This window comes from Varroa jacobsoni, unplaced genomic scaffold, assembly GCF_002532875.2.
Source record: "Varroa jacobsoni isolate VJ856 unplaced genomic scaffold, vjacob_1.0 scaffold_1117, whole genome shotgun sequence".
Taxonomy (NCBI): domain Eukaryota; kingdom Metazoa; phylum Arthropoda; class Arachnida; order Mesostigmata; family Varroidae; genus Varroa; species Varroa jacobsoni.
This window is the reverse complement of record NW_019214019.1, coordinates 173,586-194,973: the sequence shown is the minus strand read 5'-3', so window position 1 is coordinate 194,973 and position 21,388 is coordinate 173,586. Positions and strand designations below refer to the sequence as shown.

Sequence of the window (21,388 nt, the reverse complement as noted above, 5' to 3'; positions counted from 1 at the left end):
CAGCCGCTACAATTGGTAGAAGATAAATTCCTATGCCACGCCGAGACAAAGCTGATAAAGCACTGGTTTTGTAAGTGAAGACCGAGGGCATTTCTATGCGTTATTTTAGCTATTTATGTTTCGACAAATACTTTCTTTTTGCCTTCAAAGACTATTGTAATTTGCTTGTTAGTATAGCAGATTTGTCGTTTTGCACTTTAACCAAGCTATTGGGACCGATACCGAAGTAAGTTAGTGTTTATTGACGCTCGATAAAGCATTCTCGATGTTGATGATATTTACAGGCAAGCAAAAACCGGGATTGTGCGCTGTTCGGCATACGTATAGAATACATAAAGTTTACAATAGAGCTCACATGTGGGTCTTGTTTTTAACCATGTGCTATATTAGATTATACAATAGAAGATTTTAATGTAGCGTGTGGTTTCTAAAAGTTGATTGAAGTTAACCTTCATAGTACAGTACGCAAGCTGTTTCAGAAACTAATAATAAATATTAAAAGTATTTACGAGAGTTGCCGTCTACGGAAGCAACGTTGTCCGAGAGCTTCTCGGGAAAGTTAAACAAAATACAAAGCCTTCAACGTGGCAAATGACTTCAGCGAACTTGCATTTTGAATGCAATATCTAAGACTTATGCGGTCACTAAAACTAGGCATCATGAGCTGCCAGGCTGATTGGATCGATTCACCATGACGCCATTTTTTTTTTTAATTTGCGTGATTCTAATGAAGGCTGTTTGAAGAGCCTTGCCCTATTCTCATATCCCCCTTGCATGACCTATTGATGATTGGGTCAAGTGCAAGATTTATCTACACACACATATAAATATGGTGCTACCTCAAATCTTCATACTAGCGAAGCAATCATGTGTAAAGTATTTTTTGCTTGTATTGTGTTGGGTTAAAAAAGGCGACGATTTCCCAAATGTTTGTATATCATATGTCTCTGACATTTGAGATAATAATCCTACATGCTAGTATCGATAATACTGATATACGCTCTTCACTAATTAAATCGAGAGCGCTTAAATTCTTATTTGATGATGTTTGGGATCTTTTCCCTTGCCATCCGGTTCTTTTGAAACCAGTTGGATTTCTTTGTACGTAATTCGTTAAAGGTTTTCCATAAATGTAACCCCCACATTAAGAAGTCCCCCACTGACAATGAGATATTCGAGATAGTACCGGCTCTTTTATAAAAAAAATTGTATTTATAAAAATACAATATTAGGGTATGTAAGTATAATTTTTCGCTGCGCTTTAAAGCAACTATGGGAAACAAAATGATCGTGAATACAGAATCGATATATATATATATATATGTATATATACGGACATAGTGGTTTACAGAAAGGAATATGAAACAAAACCTTACTTTGTAGAATGCCAAAGCAAGAGCTTTCGGCACTCATTGCTTTTATCTATCTTCTCCAACTCAATGACAACACTATGGGGTTTGTAATAAAGTAGTGTATTTATATTATTGCTATAAAACGAAGAAGAGTACTCCTATCCTATCCTATCCCATACTGTATGTTTTTATACGTTTTTATCTAATTGTGAATAACCGGTGAAGTGATGCTGGCCCGTTTTTTTAAATATTATTTTACATTTTAATCACAACGCACCCATACTGAACATATAAGCGAGATAATTTCATTTGTTTTAAGGGAAAGAATCTCTGAAAAATGTTCCATTGCTTATACCACCGAAATTAGAACGGTTTTTTTTTTTAGTTTTCGTGTTAAACTAATGTCTTCTAACCTTCATGTCAAAGGTAGCATCAAATAGTTAAACACGGGACTGTAATTACAGAAGTTTTTTCTGTCGATAGCTGCACAGCCTTAGCAAATGAATTTGCTCTAAAGATATTCATTCCAGTCATTGTTGCAAAACCCAACCCAATTGTACTTGCATTCTAAGGGTGCCTCAATATATTACATCAATATTACTTGCTACCTGTCCAAAAACGCAACCGTTCAGCTCTCAAAGGAACTCACGGCAGGATAATGTCTGCCTAAGGATGGCCTGGCGTTGTGAAACGGTAACATCCTTCGAACACCAAAAATGATTGACTTCTCATGAAACCTTTGCTTTTTTCCGAACAACCCCTTTGGATAATGCTTTACTAAACGTTACCTATCTACAACATTAGTTGTCTCGGTTTCGCTTTACCAAACTAACAACAATTGATTCGTTTAGTGAAATGTATATAGCGTAGTTCATTTGGGCGGGGGGCGGGTAACTGTCAAACCGTAAGTAAGTGGTTTTAACTTAGATGAATTAGTCTATGAAGTATGATAACATCTGCTTAAACGTGATGTAAAAAAGCCAATTGACATTAAGGCAATGTCTAAAAATATACAATGGCGTACAATATATTTTTACTAGTCAGTGTCTGAGCCACTCAACTCAGTGTGAGGCTATGGATAATCTCAGATGGTATGACACATGTGCCTTGTGATGGTCGCACTGGCAGCATGACACAGAAAAATGTAACTCTATATAAAACTAGTTTTAGCTAAATTAGAACGAGAAGCATGCCCCGGACAATCTCAGTTGTTGTTTGATGAAAAAGACATTTCGAATGACTCGACAGAACGTATCCTCCACGCGGTTGTTTATCACATAAATACACGTATCTGATTGTTTAAGACAAGCGGTTATCTATTTAGTAGATTTGCTGTATTAGGGTAAAGAAGATTGGCTTTTACTAATTTAGACGGTGCGACATTAAACGTTGTCAACGAACGAGGTAACGAATAATTTAGCCTTACTGTGAGTGTTTACAATTAAAGGTACAAACAAAATCGTTAATATTATGTATTAAGATATGGTACACCGAAACAGTCATGCAGAAGATCTTAATTCTCAAGGCCGATTCAATCATAGTACACCTGACGCTGAGGATGGTCGAGTCACTCAACGTAGTACTCAAGAAACAATTAGTCTGTTTTTGTAGCCGACCTTGGATATTGGCACCTGCCAACCGGAAACGATAGCCTCCCTCACGTCTAACGCATTTGATACTTCATACATACTTCATAGTACAGCGTACATTTACTTTTGAAGTAATTTTAGGTACATTTGTTGAGTGACACGCACATAGAAAATCGGCAGGAGGCATATAGGTACAACTAACCGCACCTCTGTACTGGTTCCTACTGCTGTCATTGTAGGGAACCGTTGAATTCGTCAGCAGCATTAGCGTCCTACGCGCCCTACATCGTACTACCGGCAGCAGCACTACCACAACGGCAATCCAGTAGGCCAAAGGTTTCGTAATCCCTGGGGAATCTGAAAACAACGCCTCATCCATCGTTTCCACCCGCCGTTCACTCAAGAAGGACGCGCGGCGTTCCGGTCCTTCTCTCGCTACGGCCTGCTTCATCTATTATTTTTGCAAGAAATGGCTTTTTTTTTTCAGTTCCGCTCTGCCGCTGCGCTGTCTCGAATGTCCCGCCTTGGTCTTTAGCGTTCTACAGTCTCTCGGCAGCAGAGCAACTGAGGTGGTGGTATTAGAAACGCGAGTGGAAAAGTGCTGGCACACGCTCAATCTTTCGTTTCGACCAAGCGTCGACCGTTTCGAACCCCGTACGAATCATTTCGTCTGTCAAGATGACCTTCAACTTCCTAAACATCTTCTCTAGTTTCTTAGTAACGTGTGGCCCTCTATCCAGTCACTTTGTCATGCTCATACGCTACCCATCGAGCTACCTACAAGGTACCGCAAACAGACAGTGAGACGCGCAGAGGTCAAACTGCAGATGGGCAAACACGTAAACAGCAGGCATACATAGACGACCAGGAGCTAACGAGAGCCTTGTGACAGAGGCCATTACGCCCGTAACAACGACAAATTCTACTTATTAGTACCACTGCTACCATACCAATTGGTACTGTAGTTTACGATAGACGGCCAGCATGTCGGCAACTTGCAACTACTCTAAAGATCCAACTATTAATATTCTAAAGAATTAGGATTAGTGCAAGCTGAGGCATATCAGCGGCGGCCGCAGCATCAGTGGCAGACGCGACGTGCAAGCGTGCTATTTCCTCTCCTTTCATATATAACCCACCAAAACAAGGATGCTACAAACATTGCTAGGTTTCTGGCAGTTGTTCAACTCTCTTACTTAGCCATCTATCTATTATGCTGTATATCGTTCTGGTCGTATTTGCAACTATCCATTATAGTAATACACTTCCCTTTGGTGAACCTGCGGTTCTATACGTCAAGCTGCCTGACGTTATGCTGCCGCGGCTTTTGTTGCTGTTGGTACATCCGTGATGTTGGTACAATACCTGTGTAACGAGAGGCTGAGTCGGTCTGAGTACTGGAGAATGAAGAGCCCGTACCGCCGGTTCGGTACTTGCTTCGGAGGTAAGTGGCCCACGAGGAAGAACGGTCAACGGGGTCTTCCGATTCGTCTTGATCGAACGACGATTTGAAGGCGTGCGTGCTCCTACGGACGAAGTTTGAGAACAATGCAAGAACGACAAGACGGAAGAAACGAGCGCAACCCAGTACCGAAATGGTATTAGCATCACAAATATCTCCCGTTGCTATAATAACTCCCCATGTCTGATTGCCCTCTTCGTCGCAGAAATCTCCCTGTCACACTATATGTTCGAATGGAATTGTTTAAAGAGCAAAAGGCCGAGGTAAACATGTCTACCCGAGGTAGCGGTCAGGCCGTCGCGCTTAGACAGCCACATACCTGGTGCAGCTGTTTAGTTGTGCAAAATTCGCGAACAAACATATGATCTGTAGATATCGATAACACATATACAATCACTTTTCTTCTCGATTTCAGCACTTGCATGAGCGAATAGTACTGCGTACCTCGAACGAAGGATATTTGATGTGGGACCGCTCTGGGACTCATCGGTGAGGTTGCGTATACTTCGTCGTCTGTACGAGGACGCTGAAGGCCGGTCGTCTTCGTCGCTATCGTTCCCACCAACGAGGCCGATGTCAGCGGAGCTTTTGGAGCGCCTGATCCCGCCGTACGAGCAGCCGCTGGCAGCGGACCGGCTTGAAGTGAGTGACGACCGCGCATACTGTACTTGGAAATAATCCCAGAAGAAGCAGCCGGGGGAACCGAACAGTGAGAAGAAGAACATCGCTTGGCTGAGGATCTGATTGATGATTTTAGACTTGAGCGTAACGGACGCGAAGTAACGGCGCTACCGCCCGCTCGCGCAGGCATTCTATTACTAGAAGTTGGAGTAGCACTACTTGCAGGTATTGGAGTTGAAGGTAAAGAGGCAGTTGTTGCATTATGCAAGTAATGCAATTCTTTGGAATGGGAACTTGTGGTTGTCGTGCTTGGAGCGTTTCGGCGCGTCTTGGCGCGTCGAGGCGCGTTCGAAAACCGAGACCGTACCGCATCGAGCACATGACGTGGTGTGATACGATGTTCAGCAGGCGACGACGGTACGGTGCGGTATGGTTGAGGCAGAAAGAGATCAAATCGGGAGAGTTCAGTTGGGGGTTTAAGTTTGACCGGATTTAGGGGGGAGATGCAGACAAGAAGAGGCCACCACAACAGCAGACGAAATTCAGAAGAAAAACAAGAAAGAGAGAAACAGGGATAGACATTTTGATTAGACGACACACCCCCCTTCACCGTCACCTGAGACAGCGCAATGAAAAAAGTTTCACTGCACGTGCCAAGGTGTGCGTTGCATTACGGTTTCCACTACAACGGTCGTGTGGGTTGTTGCGAGCATGCGGGCTTCAGACCAACGGTTGCGGATGTTGTGTTGAATCGTATCTCATGTCAGGTCATGATCATCACCGTCAATCAAGTGACAGATCGTGGTATTGACTCGAATCCAGTACATTCGATGAAACAGAGACGGATAAATATATGATATAGAATGAAGAGGAAAGAGTTGGAAAGGCTGCCAGCAAAGTTATCACAGTCATATTGTAGCTTGAGGGACACGCAGTTGATAGTGCAGGCACGCAAATTTCAACATGGATGACCGTCCGTTTATTACGTTGCACTGCAAAGCTCTAGGATAGCGTGCAGCGGGTCAGTAGACGTCGCAGTAGATGCAGGCTAAAATAGTTGCAGGCAGAATTTACAGTGTGAGGATACGACGCGTGCAAGATGCCAGGTTACGCCGCCACGATTTCGGCGTCTTCATGCTCCAGAGCCTCGTGGCATGGTCGTGTTCGTGCTCGTGGCCTTGACTTGCGACGTGCACGAAACCATATATGGTTTAGGTGTATGCGTGTGTGTGTCCGATTATCCCGAGCATAGCAGCCGCACGCTAGCAGATGACATTCAGGCGGCACTCACCGATCGAGAGCCATACGGTCGTGCTATGTCTTCATCTTCGTCTTGAACATATGCTGAACTTTTCGACCTTGCCAGCGATCTTCGCCGACTGCTCAGATCGTCGGATATTTCCGTCGAAAACCGACGCCTCGAGTAGTCACCAGACGCTGAAACACCATCATTGCCCGATTGCCAGTCGCGTAAGGTACTAGTTGTTGCAGTGCCCAAACCCGTATCACGGCCGTACGAGGGCCGATCGCGGGAGCTGTACAAGTATGCTAAGCAAGCATGAAGGGTGAAAAAAAAAAGTTGCCGAACAAAAAGAGAGGAAGAAGAAAAAGAAGAAAGCAGTTTAGCCGAAGCAGGCAGGCAAGCCGCTGGTTGGCAAGCAATGTAAATAAAGAATGCAGATGATGCATATGTCTGCTGTACGGAAGCGAGTGCAAACTGAGTAAAAACTAAAAGTATAATAACAATGCAATACCGTCATTAGCACGCCAGACACCAAGGGTGCAGCAAAAAATGTAAAGCCATCTTAACGACCACTTATATCAAGAAGTGGAACCCCCAAAACAAAGCGTAGTAACTCGACACACTCTGCATGCACTCCATAAAGAGAAAACTTACACTCGGATGTCACAATTGTGTGTCGTGAAACGTGTTATCGCATTGCCGGGTTTCCTACGAACGTGACGCGTTCGAAAGGGGGTGGCATCAATAGACCTGCACTGCGATGCGACAGCAAGATCAGCAATCACAACAATAACCATGACAACTATAACAGGGCACAAGGTCTCTGGCGTGACTAGATGTCGCCATTCGGTTATTCAGGCTGATTCTTCGTTGGTGACTTCAGAAAAAACAAGAGCCATGATAATGTGAATATGCGGCGGGGTGCTGCTACTTCGTGGTACGTCGAGGTAGCATTCCCTATTCGACGCATAATAAGGACTCCATTTTGTATCGGGTGACGCACAAATACTGCCAAGGTCCCGAATGCATCGAGTTCGCTGCTCTGTAGACAGTAAGTCGAAAGCATCGGGAAAAACTTACCTCTGAGGAAGTTTAATGGGCCGTGGCAGTTTTCGTTTTGAAATACCCGCCTCAGAGACTTTACACCCACCACAAGCGTTATATACGCTTCGTGGAGTCTCTAAGCCTCTTGTTCCGAACACGACCCAACCCGACTGCGCTGGTGCGAAATGCATTTCCCGCACACATAGGGGCTCGCATAAAAGACGAAGGCTCGAGTGGTGTACATATATATAGAAGTATGAGAATGCAACCTCACAGGTATGTACTCGACATCTCCTAAAATAGCGCCAGCGCTAGTAGCATGCAAGGGAAGAAGAAAATAACAAGAAAGCCAGCAACGAAATATATTTCGGATATCTTTATCAGGAAAAGAAGATCGCTATGACGTTATGGCAATGAAGAGTCCGCCGAGACCTTAACGCGAAAGCATGGTCACGAGCATCTTGCGCTGTGATTGCTTGGGAAGAACCGAGAGAGAAAAATGTTAACGGCTTCTTCTCGGTACAGAAGACGAGAAGAGCAACTAGAGCAGTGCGAAAAGGAGCCCCGGAAGACAAATTTCAATGTTTGCCGATGTCGTGTAAATAGTAAGAAGATGCCCCAGTTACATACAACAATGTAACACTAAATAATAGGATTAGTATTATTAAACATGCGTGAAAAGCCTATAGAAAGGCCAGATACGATTGCATGCACAATGATCCTACGCAGTTAGTGATTTGGCTACTGGGTTTTTAATGCTTAATTTAGGTAGTTTAGTTCCGCTAGAAACGGGCTCATGGTAGTACTCTGTAAGGTTCAAACGTTGGCAATTCGCATATATCGCGGAACGTTATTTTGAAATCTAAGAACCAAAGTGATTTTAAAAAATTAAAAAGTTACTGATGACAAAATTGTGAGAATTTCAACATTTCGTGTAGCAATAATGAGTTATACGCTGCGTATCTACAAGCAAACATAATGAATATGGATACATAGCAGGTTAGCCGTGCACGACAAGGATCGCCAGAATGATCGACGTCAGCGATACCTGACGATTAATGCTATAACTGTCACATCAGCGGATTTTCTTACGATTTCGCTGCCGCTGGTCTCTCGGTGCATTGTCAGCTATAGACATGTTCTTCCTGACTTCCTGGCTTCTGCTCAGTAGTGCGCTCACTGACGAACTTTCGTCGAAACGTCGACCTACTGGGCCTGTCTGTGGTTGGCCTTCGCTTTCTTCAGATTCACTGTCACTTTCGCTATCCTGGACCTGCCAACCATAGGATAACTAGAGAGTAATGTTGTTCTATAGAAGACATCGATAACGTCGTCCAGAGCAAAAAAATAGTATATTGATAGCAATCAGCGGTATTGATCACAAGCTCACTAATTGTATGGGCTTATTAATACGCTTGGCACTCAACATTTGTCCACACATTCGTACTACGAAAAAATGTATTTCTTTTCATACCAGAACTCTGAAAGTCGTGCGAAATTTGGGGAAAAGTGTAGTATGCGGAAACAGCGATAGCACCGATTTGCCGTGAAGAACGGTGCGCTTCCAACGGAACTAGTCACAGGTGGCTATAAGTAATCAACGAACTCATTTATCTCGTAAAATCAATTGCATTGATAACCTGCACCAAGATCCTGTTTTAGATCGCTTCAATAAATAAATAAATAAATCGTATATTTGATACAATTGAATGGCTGACCGATTAAATGAAAGTTCCAGTTATATAGGGCTTTTAAAAACACCTTTTTTCTAAGTAGCAATAGAAAATGGACAAGTCGTTACTATCGAGATCTACTTTGGTTTTGCTCACATTGTGAGATTATGACGCAATGATGTTAACGATACGAAGTTGACGAGCATTCTGAAGACTGCTACCCCACATGGGTCGTATTTACCAGTTTTAGAAATCCGTTGAATATATAGGATATTCAATGTCGGTTGTTAACAGTTCGAAGATGACTCTATATGTTACACGCCCATCTTGAATTCAAGCTTAAAATCCACCGGAAGCTAAACAATTATACTCACCCTAGACGGCTGTCGCAATCCATAGCCCTGTCTACGAGAAGTCAAAGCAGTAGAGGCCGTTCGCGACGGGTAATCGCTGACCGATGACGATCGATAAGGGTTGCGTTCCTCGTCGGGTTTACTGGTCATTCTGGCGGGAAATACGAGATGTGTCAGTTAGTAATCCAACAGGACCAACCCAAAAGACAAGATGCGCTATTAACTTCATAAAATAAACTAGTAAAAAATATTGCGGCTGTGTACGATAATTAATTGTGCACCTATTATTTTACAGCAGACCTTATGACTATAGATCGAGGGGTTTACCATGAAGCATTTTTACGCGCAGAAACCAACGTGATCTGAATTCTGCTATATAACAGCATAAAGATTTGTCGACAGAACTGTTAAGCAATCTAAGATTTTGGTGATGATATCTAACGACTGTTCGTTATAGGTGCGCGGGTGTTATTACAAAAGGCGCGGACGTTTACAAGCGTAATTAAATTCACTGAAGTTAATTTTATTCTTTTTAATATTCATTTATGGATTTGTCAAAATAGTCAGAATGAGGACAAATATGAGATTTAATCACATTTACTATTCTAATTGGATTGGGCACGAAAACTAGAACGTTATTTTTTGTAACCTTCCAACGATTACCCTAAAACGCAGAGAAAGTGTGTGAAACGGTCATGATCATCATAACAATCAAACAATGTCAAGAGACTTACATGAAAAAAGATAAATATGTAAAATTTGCTTAGCGGAAGGATGCAGATCCAGCAAAAGCACTGCTTAGTTGATAGCGTACTTTGTAGCTAAATGTTTCTTATTCTTTTCGTACGTTCTCTTAACGTATAAAAACAACTCGACTTGTTACTATTCGTCTCATTAACCCGCCAAAGCAATTAATCCATTTTGGACAAAAGTACTTACAAAATTTCCTCCAAGTTTGGCTATCAGTCTTTCTCATTTTTTCAACATTTCTCTGTCCATAGACTCTTTCCTTGGCCCACTTTCGGGAATGGGGGACAGGCCGGCCAATGGCAGCAGGAAACGTGACTTTTTTTAAAGCTTAAGAGACGACTTCGCACGCTTTTAGAAACTCATTCTGGCTGAGTGAGGCAAGGTAAACCGCGACAGCGGTATGAGTCATGGAAAAAAAAGCAACCAAAATCTAATGAGCAACAGCAAAAATAGTGACAACTTCAACGAACGCACCTTTGCCAGCTCTTTGCTGAAGCGTTTATCGTTATACATCCAATGGCAATCGATATTACCATTACCAAAAACATTGTCATCTTTTAATGAACAACATAAGAATCAGCAGCTGTCGTTCCTTTTGGGGTTATCCCACTTTCAGCTACTGTCTGCATGCTGCACGCATAGCCGTACTATTGTTGCAGTTGCTCCCTTCTCCCTGGCAGATAATTGAAAAGGTGGCTGACAAGGTTCTCGTCTAGTCGTCATATACAGAGAAAGAGTTAAACCGTAGAAAAGGCGCATAGGTGGAAGGGACGTATCGGCTTTCGCTGCTGCTCATTTCGGTTAATGCTGCTGCCGTTGGTGATTCCCTAGTTGCGCCTACGTGAATAGGGCAGAATTCAAGGAAGCATAAAAAAGTCCATGTACGTTGTTATTGGTTTTAGGTGACACCTATACTTTTCATTAGTTCCATACAAGCGATAATTTACCAGATTTAGCGCTTAGCGTTGTTATTCGTTTGCGTCACGTATTGAAATACGCACGCGCTAGGTGACTATTCGGTGGGTCTGGTGTGTGCGCATCTGGTTTGTCCTAACCCACGTCCCGACATAGAACCGACGTAGAAGAAGCACCTTTTGAAATTTTTGTCACTATCCACCTCCGGATCACGTTCAACTACGTCATTTCACTCCTCATTGGTGGTATACCTTCACCACATACTTCAGATGCTGCCCGGGCCGCCGCTACACATTTAGAGAATACAAGCTAAAATGCCGACGAAAACTAGACTAGCATAAAAGTGACCGACATTCAGCGAGCTTTTCTTGCTCCTTTTTGACTGCTGGTGCGGATCAAATGAATGAAGGTTAGCTGTCGACAGTTTCGCAGCCGGTCTACCGCAGCAGCTGTCAGCACGGGAAACCAACACAGGCAAAGGATTAAAAGGGATGCGTAGGTATGTGGGGCCGAAAAACCCAGCTGGGTGGCGATCGCAGCGTTGTGCCAACAGCAGTTAAAAATGTATAGTGCTTGCACCAGTCCATACGAGTACCGACGTGGAGAATTCTTGATTAAGAAATACGATTACAACTAATGTACCGGCGACCAACTGCTGTCTGCTGTTTAAAGCGTTAGGCTCGTCGCATGGCGAAAACCGCTGATGCTGGGACACTGTGGCCACCAGCACTTCTCTTGGTTTCCTAGACAAAAATAACTAGACGTATTTCGTCCCCATGTACGTCTGTACTTCCATTGCCTTTTCTGCTTTTATCTCTCCTTCTTTTTCGAACGCCTTGCATTCCTTGTGATCGCCACAATGTTACCATATCCATGGTTCCCCTATGACACGGAGCTCTACTAAGCAGGCACTCTTGTCCTTGTGTTCCTTGTGGAACGCCTTCATAGAGCGGTAAGGAATCTTATCTCGCTAATTCTCCTTGCAAGGTCTTGCGAGGAGAATTCCAACGCATGTATGGTGTTTATGTACGTGTTAAGTGCAAAGCATAGAACATTTCTACAGGTGTGTACAAACGATTATTGAAACAAATCTAGAGAAAAAAAAGTGGCACCATATTGCAGTACGAGCAAACTAATTTTTAAATTAGATTGTTTACCTCCTCTCTTCGAATCGAACTCTCGTCAACATAATTCAAAGTAGGAAAGAAAAGCACTTCGTCAATAACTCTAGGTAACCCACCGGTTTTTGTCAAAAGTCCATTTATAAACTGTAACAACGCCTATGGGGAAGAAATAGGGTATGCATCTTCAGATTATTTGTTGCTCGATTCTATTTAATTAATGTGGCTGAAACCCTTGAATCCCTATTTTCCAGTGATATCTGCAACGCCATCACGAAACTAGCGCATAAAGGCTTACAAAAAAATATTTTTTTCAGCGAGTGAAAATACTGGTTGGAAACGGCTACCTGGAAAGTGGAGAGTCCCTTGAAGGTGTTGTGCTTTCTTCGAGGTATGTTCGGCGGGATCTTACGGAACTTGAGTCACTTCCTCGATCGTCGTCTAGCGAAGGAGTTCGTAACGTCGCCGTCGAGTATTTTGAAGGCTCTTCATGCGCCGACTGAGATGTTACCTGAAATGGGAAATACAATGCCTGCTTTTTGGGGTACCTTCAGTACAAACACAATATCCAAGTAAGCGATATTTTGCATTCGGTCTTACTCAAAAATCTCTCAAAAAAAAACTCAAAAATGGCAGCAGAAACCTTTCTATGTCAGCGGGAATATATCTGACTTCCAAGTTTTGATACTGCGTCATAAAGGTCACCCAGAGTTTCGTCAATGCTGAGACTTTTTTCATTCCGTTTATATTTAATTGCGCTTTTGGATACAGGCAAGGCTTTTATTTTAGAATGCATTGCTAAGACATACGCTTAGAGGACTTAGAAATCAATTATCCCGTTTAGCGCTTATCTACTCTTTCTAACGAACAAAGTTCTTTCATCGCTGACAAAATCCGTTCAACGTTTCAACTTTGAGTTCGGCGAGTTACAAACTATGTACATATAGAATCATGCTTCTGCTAAAAATTAAGCTAACATTTTAACATAAGACACAACATAGACGCCACGAACGCCAAAAAGTTTAGACCCACGTCTGCGTTTATGTAAGGTTTCCACTTTTCATTCTGCAAGGTTTATTGTCGTTTATTGTAGTTTATCCAAAAGTGGAAAGCTACGAAACAGTTAAATAACCACATTCTTCTGTTTTCCACTATAACTAATAGTTATACTATATTCAATAGCTAAAAAATTACATAACTGGAATATCAATTTTATGTAGAAGATATTGAATAATACGTTTTCTGTGAATGGTTGTTGTAGTATTGTGATAGCAAACATCGAGCCGCGGGTTAGCATACGCCTATATGTCGACCGGAAGTCGGCCGAATACTCACCGTCGATACGGGTCCGTCTTTTCTTGTATCAGGTCTTTCGTCTCGCGCGGCAGACTCGGATGCGTTGGTCCCGGTGCTGTTTCCGCTACCGCCCATATTGGTCATTCCTGCCACGGCTAAACTTGAGTCGGCCGATTGATCAGATGGGATTCCGCCTCGTTGTTGCGTGTGTTGCTGGGCACGCATACTGGCCATTTGGTGCTGCATCCTCTACAAAGAAATGTCACCAAGTTGGGAGATAGCACACGAAGTATGATTGTATGTACTGATGTACATACACATATTACATAGTGTAGGTGATAACGTTTATTCCAGAAAACCGTTCAGTGTTACATAGCTACTTCAATTGCTTAGAGGAGGTGCTCCCTCTCTGGAGGAGCGCTTCTAACCATATCTGTTGGCTAAACATTGCTAAAGCTAGTTCTTTCTAAAAATGTGTACCAGATTCGATTTACTGTTAAACTTGGCCTGCTGTCTTCCAACGCGAAACTGAAGTATTGTAACATCAGAGTCGCATAAGAGGCATGAAGGAAGCTGACCTCGAGCGAACTCTACTGATGTCGTTCCTATGTGTATCGAACTTTAACCCTAATTCTTGAATAACAAATGGCCTAGGATAGCTTTAAACGCCTGGTCACCACTAGCTGCTAACGTGGTATTATAACTTGTGTATTCTGTTACAGCTTTAATAGTATTGATACGTGAACAGCTTTAAGATATACACATGGACTGCAGTTTTTCAAGGCTGTTAAAGTCGAGACTGCACCCGTCTTCTAATGTTATATTATAATAATAGAATATAATGTTATATTCTGTAGAAGCAGCGATGTTTTTTTTTGGTTTTTTTGACCATTTCGGCATACAAACAAACTGCCTAAATCAAAGTACTAAACCACTTGTTTCAGTTGGCATTAGCCTTATTCGTTACGTTCGTACAACTGTTACCTAATCAAATACACATTTACGTTTCCATCCATAAGTCTAGCACTATGATCATCACCTGATTCATCGACTTCTTAACAACTGATGGCATTTAGAGATAACACCTGTACACAACTGCTACAGTTCCTTTGCAACTTGCCTTCCTATAAGCACTTCGGACTGTATCGTGTCTGCCTTTCTTTTCTCCTATGCTGGGTCGCAGAAGACGCGAATCCCCCTTCATTTGCCCTTCATCCTTCTGGCAACTTCTCGCATTCTGCTGCTGTTATCGCTCGTAGAAAGTTACGTTCCTGCGATCCTGAAGGAACGTTTTGAACTTGCTTGTACAATGCACTACGACAAACCATACAAAGATGTCTACCAGATTCACAAAGCCGTCCGCAGCAACGTTTCTATGCGCGAACCGCCCTGGCAACCATAATCTTACTACGACAACTTCGCTTTCCGCTGCTACCATGATTACTTCCACTGTTACCTCCTCATTTCGTCTAATATAACACTCGTACTGCAGTTAGAGCAGCTGCTTCCACCGCAGACCTAACGCGTAGTCACCGCTACGTAGTGTGAATCACACACGGCAAGTATACGAAATACGAGCGACAACGGGGTCAGCGAACGAAGTTCCCATTATAAATATTACTGCTAGCACATGCCCACTGCCGCAACGGGATCGTTACAACCTTTTTGTTCGCTTCTCTGCTATGCGCTACTTCTATTTTTGCTGGCGCAGCAGTTTTTGTATTAGATTAGATCGTATAATAATCTGCTTGTTGATGCTATTGTAATTATTGTTGTTGTTGTTGTTGTTGCTGTGAGTTGCACTATTGTTGTTTCATTGTTGTTGCTACTGATCGGCGACAATCTCGTTGTGTTTCCTTTTGCAACAGCAAGAAGCGGGGGCGGCGATAACAGAAGCGTGAACAGCTTCTACCACGTCCGCGGTACTGTACTGCTGACGCCAAACCATTGCTATTTAACCGACAGAGCAACACAAGGGCAACGAGGAACTGTAGTTGCGACTGAGAACTATTAACATTTGTGGAGCCCCCCCCCCCCCCCCCCCCCGGATAGCTTCGTCTCTTTCTATATCTTTATTATTCCCACAGAGTTTGCTGTTGACTCGCTTTTGCTGCTTTATCGTCGTCCTTCCAGCCGTGCTTGCGCTTCGCGAGTGACGCAGTTCCGCATCTATGTTTGCAATGCTGGCCTTGCAAGACAAGCCAACGGTGACCGAATTCGTTGGGGATGGGCGGCAGGAATGTATGGAGTTGTTGACAGAGGTAAACTTCGTTCTTCCTCTCATCTCTACGCCGCACAAGGCCTCGACATGGAAAGGAAGACATTGCGATGCCATTGTAAGAGCTTCCTCTTCTTCGTTGTTTCGCGCCGTGGAATCTAAGTCCGCAATCCGTCGGAACAAGATATAAAGTACACGCTAGCACCAACGGGAACGCACAACTAACAACACGCTGCGTCTCACTAGGAATATAGTCAATTCCAGACCCTGTATACCCCAGCATTAAACAGTTCGCCGTCCTTATTTGCCTCGATCTCATTCACTGCCGTCGCCACCGTCTGTTGCCGCCTCCGCCAGCGTCGTCAGCCCAACCGGAACATTGTGGGGGGCAGCGGTTTCGGACGCGATGAGTCAAAACTATTGAGTTTCACTATCAAACAAGCGCTTCTACGGTTTCAACTGCCTTCGGACGATTAGCACACCGATGAAGGAAGTGAATTGCTGGCAAAGCCTCTAGGCTACCGATCTACCAAGCATTGGTTCACCAGTCTTGTAAATAATACCGCAAGCAAGCTACGCCTTCTCCTGATTCAACAGCAGAGAGACGGTCTAATAACTATTCCCGTATCCAGTCATCGTCCTTTCGAAGACCACTGAATACTACTGTTGACTCGGGACCACGTCGAATATACGTGACGCACCAGAGTCGTGACGACAACAATGGGCCAAAGAAACTGGCTAGTCGGATAAATAATATCAGCTTAAGGACCACTGAAAGCGCATGGAATACTTGCTCACTGTCGCATTCTGCAGTATAATGGTCACTAAGATTCCGTTAGTCTTGCACTGGATATTTATCAAATGCGCAGTCTTTGATCGGAAAGAAAAAATATCATACTGACTCACGCATACGTATTTGTATTTTATATCAATGTAGACAAACCATTTGAGTAATAACCCTGTTAACCTATCAGTATTAATAACTGCTAAACTAGTTGAAAATAAGTACATAATATGCAAGTTTATGAAGTTCATATATATTTGTGTTTACGGATCGAAAAACTCGAGTAACTTAAGAACTACTCACTATCAATAAAGTTTGTTAATATTTGGCGAGTATTTACACCCACAGTTTAGCTATCCACGATTACAAGTTGGTTGAGTTTTATCAGAGAATAATGTGTCCGAAGACAAGGATATCGTTTAGTGCTGCTCTATGATTAAGATTTTGTTTTTTTTTTTTAAAACAAGAGCGCCAGTGGAATATACCAACGATTAATAAATAACGAAACCACGGCTCGTTGCTGGCACAATCATTTTAAGGGAAGTAAACAAGTTGAAATTTATAAGAAGGCGATTAGATTTCAGGACCTAAACGAAAGAACGAGTTGCTGTTATCACGGAAAAAATATAGCACAGATAATGCACATTTCTCGGCATGTATTACGAAAAATAAAGATATAGGAGATACACAAAATGATATGATAACCGTGGTAAAACGATAGAGGAAGGTCCTTTAGAAGAGAAAACTATTCAGGTTGAAATGCCAAATAAATCTGGGTTTAAGTTGATACTGATATTTGCAATGGACGTCACGCGCATTTGCGATCACGAGATATTGCAAGTGAGGGAATCGATCAATGTTGCCAGATATTTCAAACTCCTGAAGAATTCCATGATTTTGCGGTACGGCAATCAATAGCAGACAACGTGGCTCTTCAACAACAATGCACGACCTCATCACCACGATTCAATCATGGCCTGAATCAAGGAAAACAGGATCAGTCTCCATATTTTTCAGATTTAAATTCGTATGATTTCAAATGCTTCCAGGCCTTTTGTATAATGGAACCTACCATCGATCCTTTCAAACAAGAAAGCGAACAAAAGAAATACATAGGAGGCTCATTGAGAGCTCAGTATGTCTAGTACATACTAAAGTGTTCTAGCCTTTATAGTTCTGAAGTTTTTTGACCTCCCAAAATGGATCCGGACTATATATATGTATATTTTTTTCGTACGCTTGATTTCTAAGACTGCATCTAAACAAGATTAGATGTCTAAATGAAATGCTTTTTATGTGCTGGAACGGGACACCTAAAGGTCATGTTCATTCAATATAGCCACTATCCAACCTCAACTTGGGATTAACTTTTACCAATTAAATGTTTAACTAGCCTGTTTTAAAATCTGCAAATAATATAATGATAGTATAATAGTAGTTGGGTGTTAAGCAATACTAGCAGATGCAAACTCGCTAAAATATATCTAAATCCTATTGTGGATCTTCCGGTTTGCCTCATGGAGGTTTCCCTTATATTTTTAAAGACCCTCATGAAAACTTATAATAATGTAACTAGTGATAATATCGACTCTAGGCAGAGAATAAAGTTCCTAATTTTAGTGGAAGCTGGGCTAGAAGATTGGACAATAGCTGATCTTCACTTGATTCCCTAAAAAACCACGCATTGCTGTTCACCAAGACAAATTTGTTGTTCTGTTTCAGAAAGAGCCGGCTTTTGCGTTGTTTTAGGAGTAGCATATAAACATATGCCCATATAACAAGCAGCTCTCCAAAATTTTTAGGCGAGCCACGCTGTATATATATATATATATATATATATGACAAAAAGCGCTCGTGAGGTAGGGCTCAAGAAGAATGTTCGCCTTTATTTGCCTACGCATCAAGTAAACTGGACCATATATTGTATACAACATGCCATAAATACTACTGAACAGAAACTCTAGAACGCCTGTACGGCAGCGTTGCATAAATGTAAATATTTGTTAGATTGTTCTACCCCAAGGGGAAGCTTTAGCTGGAGGCGAGAGTAGCTTGATCTTGTAGTGAACGCTCTCGCTATGTGGAAACAACTTGTTAACATCGGATCTTTCACCATCACATTATATGACGCACCGATTTGTTTAGTCTCACAAGGAGGCCACCTATAGTGTCATCTTGAACGCTCCAGTGGCCAGACCAAACCCCAGAAAGAATTGGGAGAGAACGCTTCGTGCACTGGGGGAAATAACTTCACAAGCGATACGAACCAAGAATTGCGTAATCTTCCCATCTAGTCGACTTCTGACACTGCTGTGATATTGACGCTGGGAAAAATTTTACGAAAGTTCAGAATGAACCCAAGCCAGATGTCAGATTGCATATGTTTTTTGCGCATACACGTACATACTGGGTGCATAGATGTGCTATAACTGCTTGCGGCTAGGAAAGAGAGGAGTCTTTTGGCGTATCCAGCGAGTGGGCCCGTTACGAGATATGGGTTTTCAATAAGAGTGATATCTAAGCACCGTTGTTGTCAGCGGCTGACACCACGTGCGAATCGTACATAGAGATACAGAAAAGTGGACCAGATAAACATGATACGGTAGAATGCAATTTGATTTTAGTCTGACTTTTCTCCTTTGCGTTTGATTTTAAATGTAAGTTGGCAGAATTCTGTACGCCAATAGGGAATTATCGAAAGAAGAGTCTATCGTACCATGATAAAGCCTCAAGATGTAGTTTACTTGTTGCTGGCAGTAAGGAGTTAGTCGCATAAGAAGTTCAGTAAAAAGGCTGTGTGAAGACCTAGATTTGTTGGCGATGGCAACGGAGGAAATGGTCCACAGTTGCTGCAAAGGTACAGAATTAGTTGCACACTTACGATATTTTTATAGCTAACAGCAAAAGGAAAAGCGCCAGGGAGAATATAGCATAAAATCTGCAGTAAACACTTAATGAGATCAACTTTTCATAACCGACTGCAACGGCCAAAACTACGGCTGACAGGTGTACGTTTCAAGACGATTGAAGGGTATATACCTTATCGTCTTGCCGCCACTGGCTAAAAGGTTCGTTTGAGCTGCCGTCAGTCGAGGTTGTCATTTCTAGCCATTTAGGAGTTTGGTAAATTGATACACGGTCTCAACTTCAACCCGCTTACCCACTTCACTAATTTCAACCCCCTTTCGAAGTTTTCGCTAAAGGATTGTTGAGTTGTAGCTGTCGAAATCAACACTAGGCATTGATAAAAGCGATAAGAAGTGGGAGACGCACGCTGAAACGAATCCATATATATACGAGAAAGGGCGATTAACGAGCCTGGCTATCATTTGAACTCTATCGTAGCATACCATCACTAACCTGTTGAGCTATCTGTGTTAATTTCTGCTGCTGCTCTTGCATCCTTTTTAGGTTTTCCTTCTCTTCCCTTTTTGCCTTGGCCTTCTTCTGGCTTTCAAATACGCGCTCCATAAACCTTCCCGAATCTTCGATTTTTACTATACCGCTGAGAGGAGCCCGGGCCGCACCATCAACATCGAACACCTTCAGAAGCTGTTCCGGCTCCTTGATCTTATCTTCTTCAAATCGACTGTAAATGTAAGAATTGACGACATACAAAATAGTCTTCTCTGACGTAATTATAGTATATATAGCGCACTTTAAATGCTCGTTCGAAGACATATTCGTTCTAGTTACAACGACATGTCTCAACAAAAAATTTTCGGTGGGTATATACTATAACGACTTATCGACTTACGGGAAAAAAATTAAGAGCAGTCTACTAGAGTACACGTCATCAAAGGGAAAAGACACCTCTACGCTTGTCTCTAAAAGAGTTTGATTTTCGTCCCTTCCACCGCGCCTGTCCTATTCGGAAACTTACTACCCCTTAGGTCTATGAACTACGTATTCGACTCTATACAGCAACTTTCCTTTTGTGAATGGGTGTCGTCATTCTTTGCCTTTCCCGGGGTGGCGTCGATGTTGATGTGCGTCAAAAGCACGTCAGATGTGAGGAATTTACGTATGTTTTTAACCCCAGTGGCATTCATCAACCAGGCTTCAACTAATAGTCAGTACAGGTTCTATAAATTACATTCTGTTCCTCGTTTGGATCCACCTTCAATAGGTAGAATTCTGCTAGCGGTCCATACCTTGTGGCCGTTTGGGGCCGCATCATGCTTTCCTGCTCCTGAAGTAGATCGCGTACATACTTCGATTTGTATCCGCCATGCCGCGAACTTCCGTGGCTGTCATCGTCGCCGAGGAGGCCATATCGACGCAGGATATCGGTTTTCCCCTGGCCTCGCTCCTCGTTATCACTTGCACCGTCCCGCTGAATCAAATTGTGATAAATAAATTATATGCTAAGCTACTCTTTCAAGTGTGGCAAATTATAAAATTTCCTTATAATTTTATCTATGACGTATTATGGAATTTAGCATTGTGTTTCATTTCTGCCCGAAACTGTTCGATCATTATTACTTCGATATCCTTCTTAGAAGGGCAGGGAAAAATCAAACTCACACTTGAACTGGGTATGTTACAGTTAGACGCATGTCAACCTACTTGTTAATTTCATATGAAGGAAGCATCGATGTCGATTGTATTAAGGTTCTGCGATTAACCTACTAAACATGAGAGCAGTACACATAACTCGTCTATTCTTACTTGAGATATATCCAGCATAGATCTGGAATCGACCTTCTTAAACTGGCTTGCTAGCCTGTGATCAGACTGGGAACGCATCAAGGCATTGGGTAATGTCTGACCTGCTGGTGTGAAAGATTGGTTTACGCTTGACGAAGGCTGAATCTTAAGTTCCAGTAAACCAGTTAGGATTTTGTGAACCTTGAAGCCATCAACCAGAATATGAATTAAGTCATCATTCGCTATTACTAATATAGTAATTTATTATATTATATAAATATAATATATAATTACACAATCTCCATGATATAGGAATC

The 21,388-nt window shown here is 42.4% G+C and overlaps 1 protein-coding gene across 3 annotated transcripts in view; it reads right to left on the bottom strand.

The window, feature by feature from the left end:
• tn (tripartite motif containing protein thin) overlaps window positions 1–21,388 on the bottom strand; it is a 57,628-nt gene that overhangs the window by 11,692 nt on the left and 24,548 nt on the right. Inside the window, exons 6-15 of one of the 3 annotated variants that reach the window (XM_022844582.2) lie at window positions 21,093–21,272; window positions 20,576–20,757; window positions 19,782–20,010; window positions 13,459–13,668; window positions 12,471–12,634; window positions 9,359–9,488; window positions 8,404–8,584; window positions 6,316–6,572; window positions 4,848–5,065; window positions 4,307–4,467 (exon numbers count right to left, since the gene is read on the bottom strand). In XM_022844582.2, the coding sequence (XP_022700317.1) occupies window positions 4,307–4,467; window positions 4,848–5,065; window positions 6,316–6,572; window positions 8,404–8,584; window positions 9,359–9,488; window positions 12,471–12,634; window positions 13,459–13,668; window positions 19,782–20,010; window positions 20,576–20,757; window positions 21,093–21,272 (1,912 nt within the window). The remainder of the gene's footprint in view (window positions 1–4,306; window positions 4,468–4,847; window positions 5,066–6,315; window positions 6,573–8,403; window positions 8,585–9,358; window positions 9,489–12,470; window positions 12,635–13,458; window positions 13,669–19,781; window positions 20,011–20,575; window positions 20,758–21,092; window positions 21,273–21,388) is intronic. The other 2 variants (XM_022844583.2, XM_022844584.2) reach the window with 2 other exon arrangements.